The sequence below is a fragment of the Oncorhynchus nerka genome, linkage group LG15 (genome assembly GCF_034236695.1).
Source record: "Oncorhynchus nerka isolate Pitt River linkage group LG15, Oner_Uvic_2.0, whole genome shotgun sequence".
NCBI lineage: Eukaryota > Metazoa > Chordata > Actinopteri > Salmoniformes > Salmonidae > Oncorhynchus > Oncorhynchus nerka.
The window spans coordinates 21,142,585-21,150,585 of record NC_088410.1 but is presented as its reverse complement, the minus strand read 5'-3'; the positions used below and the strand labels follow the sequence as shown (position 1 = coordinate 21,150,585).

Here is an 8,001-nt window from a genome sequence, read left to right as displayed (position 1 = left end):
TAAATGTATGCAGATAAATAATATACATCAAAAGATACACAACAGCTATAGATTTTAAACTGACCAATATCAATATGCATTGGTCAAACATGAATGTACAAATCGCACGCACCACACGGGGGCATCATTCAGCACATTGGACAGCGACGTGTTCCGTGACGTGTCCACGTCGGCTACCGGAAGCTACGTCATCTGATGGATTTAAAGCTTTTTATTTTATTTTGCTGGATAAAGATGAATCTCGTTCGAAGAAAATTGATTTTTGTCGTTAATTTGTGACTCAGGGGTAGGATCCACCCGTGATTAAAACGACTGGTATGACGTGACGGCCAGTGTTAATTTGTATCAAAGTGAGTTTGGAACGGTGACAATGTCACAATGTATGACTATATCTAGCCACCTGGCTACAGCTGTAACATTCACCGGAAGCCGGTTAGTTATCAGTATTGTTGTTCTAGTTTTAGTCAATACAAATCGCTGTGTTAATACAAATTCTCTGCACAGGCCACATATTCATTATTTGTTACATTGCAGTCAGTGGGTGAATTGAGATTAGTTTAGCTTGTAGAGCTAACAATTTACTGGCAAGTAATACATCTTACATAACGTAAAACACTGTTTAAATAATATATTAACTCGTTGGCAGAGCAACCTGGACTCAGGGGTAGACGTAACATGTGGGGATCCCCATCATCCATTTCGTATGATATGTTACGAATTGCAATTCGTTAGCTAGGTGGCTAACGTTAGCTAGGCTAGAAGTTAGGGTTAGGTGTAAAGTTAAATGGTAAGTGGAAGGTTTAGCTAACATGCAAAGTAGCTAATGGTAGTAAGAACTTGCAAGGTTGCCTAAGCATCAGACTGTTGCCCTGGTTTCTCCATGGATATTCAGTTTGAAAGAAGTCGCTGTAAAAAAGACTCCATAGTCTCTACAGGCCAGAATGTTGATTTAAAAACATGTATTTGAGGTTTACTTTACAGGTTGTCCTTTTGTCGGAAAGTAGTGGGCATCAAATGTACACAGTATTGTTCAATAAATCAAATACAATTGTTTTGCGGCACTGGTAGGTTCTGTCATGTGTATTTTCCATCTCCTGACGCATTTCATGTGATGCACAAACATTTAACAGTAGCCGAATGTAACCAAACATAGACCAAAGCACATTCCCTCACACTCAGCTGGAAGTGCTGGTGAAATTTGCCAGCTGATTGCGCGGGACAACATTCGGTCTGTGCTTGACATTCGGCCATTGTTGACATTTTGTGCAAGTTGCGTGTGAATTGCGTCTGCATTGAAAATATAAAACTGATATACAGACCAGCGTACGGAGAGTCTAGTTAATAACACTACTTTGTACATATTTAGCCTCAGATTACCTTCTACATAAGGATAAATCAGCGGACAACAGGTAATGTACATTCAAATGATTTTTTTCAACATTCTGACTTCTGATGGGACTGTTCACAAAAAGTGAGCCTACATGTTAACGTCAAGAAAGGAGTTTATTCATAGAGGCTAAAGTTGTCCGTGATGAGATTCGAACTCCCAACCTTTGGGTTGCTAGACCAAATGAAAACCACACTCTTTTCATTTTTTCCTTATGTGACCCTACCAAACGTAACATACTAATTTGAGTTGCCCAGATTTTTGTTTACTATGTTACGTCTAGTCTATGAGACCAGTCTGGGCAGAGGTAGGAGGGTGCGTTTCTATTGCACATGCATGTACTGTATCTATTCCTGTTGACACTGCTTTGAACTCAACACATCTAGCTAGTTGGCTGTTCCTTGGTGCCTCTGAATTACGAATGATAGGCCTAGCTACCTATGTTTCATGTCCACAACTAACTTGAAGTGATACGTGGTGACAGACTTTTCTTCCGACGTGACTATCTCTGTGTCCTTCTCTCCAGATCACCAGGGGAAAGCAACACCTGGGTCCACGTAGTACATTCCCAACCATGAGGAGGTGACAGCCAGATAACTCTGCTGCTAGGTCTTGCTGCTTGGACATATGGCAAGGTAACACACACTCTTTATTTGTGGGTTGTATTATTAGCCAATCTAGCTCGAATCTCCACCCGCGTAGGATAACCATCCATCGAAATACAGGGATATGTCTAGAGCTAGACCAGGGGTAGTATGTCTAGAGCTAGACCAGGGGTAGTATGTCTAGAGCTGGACCAGGGGTAGTATGTCTAGAGCTGGACCAGGGGTAGTATGTCTAGAGCTGGACCAGGGGTAGTATGTCTAGAGCTGGACCAGGGGTAGTATGTCTAGAGCTGGACCAGGGGTAGTATGTCTAGAGCTAGACCAGGGGTAGTATGTCTAGAGCTGGACCAGGGGTAGTATGTCTAGAGCTGGACCAGGGGTGGTGTGTCTAGAGCTGGACCAGGGGTGGTGTATCTAGAGCTGGACCAGGGGTGGTGTGTCTGGAAAGCTGGACCAGGGGTGGTGTGTCTGGAGAGCTGGACCAGGGGTGGTGTGTCTGGAGAGCTGGACCAGGGGTAGTATGTCTAGAGCTGGACCAGGGGTGGTGTATCTAGAGCTGGACCAGGGGTGGTGTGTCTGGAGAGCTGGACATTTACATTTACATTTAAGTCATTTAGCAGACGCTCTTATCCAGAGCGACTTACAAATTGGACCAGGGGTGGTGTGTCTGGAAAGCTGGACCAGGGGTGGTGTGTCTGGAGAGCTGGACCAGGGGTGGTGTGTCTGGAGAGCTGGACCAGGGGTGGTGTGTCTGGAGAGCTGGACCAGGGGTGGTGTGTCTGGAGAGCTGGACCAGGGGTGGTGTGTCTGGAGAGCTGGACCAGGGGTGGTGTGTCTGGAGAGCTGGACCAGGGGTGGTGTGTCTGGAGAGCTGGACCAGGGGTGGTGTGTCTGGAGAGCTGGACCAGGGGTGGTGTGTCTGGAGAGCTGGACCAGGGGTGGTGTGTCTGGAGAGCTGGACCAGGGGTAGTATGTCTAGAGCTAGACCAGGGGTGGTGTGTCTGGAGAGCTGGACCAGGGGTGGTGTGTCTGGAGAGCTGGACCAGGAGTGGTGTGTCTGGAGAGCTGGACCAGGGGTGGTGTGTCTGGAGAGCTGGACCAGGGGTGGTGTGTCTGGAGAGCTGGACCAGGGGTGGTGTGTCTGGAGAGCTGGACCAGGGGTGGTGTGTCTGGAGAGCTGGACCAGGGGTAGTATGTCTAGAGCTGGACCAGGGGTAGTATGTCTAGAGCTGGACCAGGGGTAGTGTGTCTAGAGCTGGACCAGGGGTGGTGTATCTAGAGCTGGACCAGGGGTGGTGTGTCTGGAAAGCTGGACCAGGGGTGGTGTGTCTGGAGAGCTGGACCAGGGGTGGTGTGTCTGGAGAGCTGGACCAGGGGTAGTATGTCTAGAGCTGGACCAGGGGTGGTGTATCTGGAGAGCTGGACCAGGGGTGGTGTGTCTGGAGAGCTGGACCAGGGGTGGTGTGTCTGGAGAGCTGGACCAGGGGTGGTGTGTCTGGAGAGCTGGACCAGGGGTGGTGTGTCTGGAGAGCTGGACCAGGGGTGGTGTGTCTGGAGAGCTGGACCAGGGGTGGTGTGTCTGGAGAGCTGGACCAGGGGTGGTGTGTCTGGAGAGCTGGACCAGGGGTGGTGTGTCTGGAGAGCTGGACCAGGGGTGGTGTGTCTGGAGAGCTGGACCAGGGGTGGTGTGTCTGGAGAGCTGGACCAGGGGTGGTGTGTCTGGAGAGCTGGACCAGGGGTGGTGTGTCTGGAGAAGCTGGACCAGGGGTGGTGTGTCTGGACCAGGGGTGGTGTGTCTGGAGAGCTGGACCAGGGGTGGTGTGTCTGGAGAGCTGGACCAGGGGTGGTGTGTCTGGAGAGCTGGACCAGGGGTGGTGTGTCTGGAGAGCTGGACCAGGGGTGGTGTGTCTGGAGAGCTGGACCAGGGGTGGTGTGTCTGGAGAGCTGGACCAGGGGTGGTGTGTCTGGAGAGCTGGACCAGGGGTGGTGTGTCTGGAGAGCTGGACCAGGGGTGGTGTATCTGGAGAGCTGGACCAGGGGTGGTGTGTCTGGAGAGCTGGACCAGGGGTGGTGTGTCTGGAGAGCTGGACCAGGGGTGGTGTGTCTGGAGAGCTGGACCAGGGGTGGTGTGTCTGGAGAGCTGGACCAGGGGTGGTGTGTCCATAAACACTCTTCCCAGGTGGTGGATCAGAGAGGATTAAAAAAAATAGAACAAAAAGTGAATCGGCACACTGGTATAATAGTGTTCTCAAAGGACAACGTCTGGATCACAAACTGGTTGTTCTTCAGAAGGACCACGAGGCAACACACACTAACTGGACTGCTGTGTTCACGTGATGGCAGGATGTGAACTTCAGCATGTGTTTAGGTGACACGGTCTAATGTTTATGATTGTTTGAGATGTTACCACAGTGTTATGTTATACAGAACTAGTAATGTAATAACTGTGCGTGTCCATGCGTTATGTTGTTGTAGGCCATATCTATGAAAGTAATGAACACCTCCTCCTCCAGGATCACTTTCTCATGCCTGCCAGCCTCCTGGTACTGCAGTGTGTCCTTGCTGTCTCTGGGTTGTGTGCCCAGGCAAAGGGCCTTCTTCCTGGTGTTCCTCACCTGCTCTGCCCTGGTTTTCCTGGGGGTCTACCAGACTGAGCTCTGGGGGCCCCAGCGCCACAGGGGACACGTCAACAAGTGAGTGAGACGTCAGATGAACGGACAGACAGAATGACAAAGAGAGAGCGAGAGACAAACAGGCGCACACACACACACACACACCAGGCAAAGTGTTTGCACTGCACTACTACTAAGTCAACCCAGACTCTGCATTAGTGTATGGTGTCTAACATGTTTCTCTCTCCATCTCCCGCTCTCACCCCTAGATACCTCTCATCTGTGGAGACCATGGAGGCTACTGATGTCACCAATGCAGCTCTAAACTATGGGATCGTGGTGGACTGCGGCAGCAGCGGCTCCAGGGTGTATGTGTACTACTGGCCCCCCCACCATGGAAACCTCCACACCCTGCTGGACATCAGGCAGATGAGGGACCACGACCGCCACCCTGTGGTCAAGAAGATCAAACCTGGTGAGGAAAGAGAGGGGGTGGGGGGGGGTACAATAACAACAGCAGAGAACAACATAAATGTTGAATGACCAGGAGAAAAGGATGTGATCCTCGCCAATGCCGTTGCCACATCACAGCAGAAACGATTAGTCTTTACTCTGTCAGATGCCCCTCTACCTCTTTACCTCTGGTACAGGGAGAGCTAACATACAGTAGCTAGTTACCGGTAACTGCCAAAATACAGGAAGCGCCAACAGAAAGTGTCTTAGTAGGGCTTTGAGCCGTTACAACTACCAGAACAGATTCTACAATCTGTGTCTGGAACTCTACTGGAGGGATCTTCCATTAGAAATTCCTTCATTTGATGTTTTGGGTGGTGGTGTAAAATGCTGTCTCAGGTTCAGCCCAAGAATCTCCCATAAGTGTTCAATTGGGTTGAGATCTGAACACACACACACTTTAAACGCACTAAGCTCCTTTTGGACCCCTTTTTCAATGTCCCTGAGATCCTCTTGTTCTAGCCATGGTAGCCAAAATAATGAGCAACTGGGTGTTTTTCTACACGACCCAAAGCATGATGGGTTGTTAATTGCTTAATTAACTCAGGTACCACACTTGGGTGGAAGCACCTGCTTTCAGTATACTTTGTGTCCCTCATTTACTCATGTCTTTCCTTTTTATTTTGGGAGTTACCTACATGTTCACCATGTAGGGGCGTGGCACCCCAGAAGAAGATAGTTGTTGTCATACAGTGTGGAGGGTTTCTACCTGTTTTCCCATGTTGTCAGGCCACATGTCCTCAACCTGCTCCTTATCTCAACATTCTTCCATTACCGCTTATTGGCCTGATACCTGAACACACTTGGACCGAGTGGGACCGAGTGGGACCGGGGACCGAGTGGGACCGGGGACTGAGTGGGACCACAATTGCTAAGCAGTTAGCAGCTGCTTTGTTCCCACTAAATGAACTGTAGAATTGACAGAGAAATAGTGGATCTGCCCTGTTACACCCCAGCCAAGGCCACTGCCTCGTCCTCAACTCCGCTATCGCTAACCTCTCTCGCTTTTCTCTTTCTCTCCTTCTTTCCTCTCCAGGTATTTCCACCATGGCGCTGAGCCCAGCCAAGGCCAGTGACTACCTCCACCCCCTCCTTTTCTTCGCTGCCACCCATGTCCCCAGGAAGAAACACAAGGAGACTCCTCTCTATATCCTCTGTACTGCTGGCATGAGACTGCTGCCTGAGAGGTAGGCCTCAGCCCTCCTCCTCCATTTTGTCAGGGTTCGGGGGTCAAGCACAGGATCCCCCCCTAGAGATCTGTGGGAGGTTTAGAGCATTGATTTATACATCTCTAACAGCGGTTTAAAAAGTGTTTATTTCTCTCCATGTGACCCCCCCAGTCAGCAGGCTGCTATCCTGGAGGACCTGGTAAGAGATGTTCCAGTGGAGTTTGACTTCCTGTTCTCCAGCTCCCATGCAGAGGTGATCTCTGGGAAACAGGAAGGTGAGACAGAGAGCTGTGAGCCTGATGGGAATATGGTACAGTTATACCTAGACACTGGTCGGTTCCTGGGATCACCCAAACATACACTGTATGCACCACTAAGTGGCTTTGGATGAAAGTGCCTGCTGAATGTGTTTATACTGGTGCGAAAAGGCCAAATGGTGTAATTGAACTAATATACTGCACCTGTCCTCTGTGTGCTTTGTGGCGTTAATGTTAACACTGCCTTTCTGCCCGCAGGTGTGTATGCATGGATTGGTATTAACTTTGTGTTGGGACGCTTTGACCATGCCGAGTACGGTGAGTGTGAGGTTATGGCTTCGTTGATGATGTCGCTTGTTTGTCCACTGCAAAGGATGAGGCTGGATTTGTATAGTTATGGCTTGGCTGTAGGCCTGAAACATGTCGCTAGCCACCATTTTATAGGGTGTTAGATGCCGTACATGGCGGCTATGCACACAACACGATTATTGTGAATGTTCAGATGAATATAATAGTTTGATCTAAACGTTTAGCCTACATGCGCTGCAAGAAGAACGGTTTTCCTGATAGTCCTGTTTACATGGACACATCTGAAATCAGGCTACCTGATGGCCATTTTCAGCATTTATCAACGAAAATAAACGTTCTACCACAGCGACCGTGTTATTTTGGATAAGCCTATTTGATTATGAGTTCGGACATGTAAAGTTTTTATGTGAAAAGTGTGTCTAAGATGCATAGGGGGAGAGCCAGGGAGAAAGTAACGCACCCATTTGCTCAGAGAACACAGAATTTAGAACGACGTGGTGAAGTCCGCAGGTTCCCAGAGGAGGAGCTCTCTGCAAAAAAAACAGCCCGGTCCGAACATGTTTCGCCGAGTTATTAACAAAAAGTGGTTTTGAGTGACGTTAGAAAATACCGACCCGGAAGTGTTTTCCGGCTGTGGAGTTGTTTAGGGGTTTTAAGGTTCCAAACATATTTATTTTTCTTCACCAATCTAGTGACTAAATGACAGCATAGGTTCCATGTATCATGCTGGCTAGTCTTGTGTGTACGTCTGGGAGAAGTTACAGGAGAGAAGGGTGGGACCAAAGGAACACAATGTCAACTGATGACCTGGAATAAAATCAACTCTACTTCTAAGCACATTGTCTCATCTCCCTCTAGTTCATATTGCTTTTATAATGTCAGCAAAACATTAACGTGACGGAATGTTTGCAAATGATATGACATCATTACAATTCTGCCTTAATCAATTGACTTGACAGATCAGCTTTTCACAAACTTTTATCGGCAGGTTAGTGGTTAAAAATATATATCTTATATATATATTCTAGTGGTCAGTTACATTCTGTCAAGCCGTGGAAATGTGATGAGCAGGATGATTGTGCCGTTTGTGAAGAGAATGAAGTCGTTTATTCTATCAAGACACGAGAAGCGCCTGACAAGGACCGCTGC

At 48.7% G+C, this 8,001-nt stretch overlaps 1 protein-coding gene across 3 annotated transcripts in view; it reads left to right on the top strand.

Moving 5' to 3' along the window:
* The first annotated feature begins 161 nt into the window (after positions 1-161).
* Positions 162-8,001, top strand: part of LOC115115416 (ectonucleoside triphosphate diphosphohydrolase 7-like) — a 31,279-nt gene continuing 23,439 nt past the window's right edge. The window contains exons 1-7 of one of the 3 annotated variants that reach the window (XM_065001263.1): positions 162-350; positions 1,914-2,022; positions 4,506-4,685; positions 4,874-5,079; positions 6,154-6,304; positions 6,458-6,561; positions 6,802-6,861. In XM_065001263.1, coding sequence (XP_064857335.1) covers positions 2,015-2,022; positions 4,506-4,685; positions 4,874-5,079; positions 6,154-6,304; positions 6,458-6,561; positions 6,802-6,861 — 709 coding nt within the window. In that variant the 5' untranslated portion in view covers positions 162-350; positions 1,914-2,014. Of the gene's footprint in view, positions 433-1,913; positions 2,023-4,505; positions 4,686-4,873; positions 5,080-6,153; positions 6,305-6,457; positions 6,562-6,801; positions 6,862-8,001 lie in introns of all 3 variants that reach the window. The other 2 variants (XM_065001265.1, XM_065001264.1) reach the window with 2 other exon arrangements.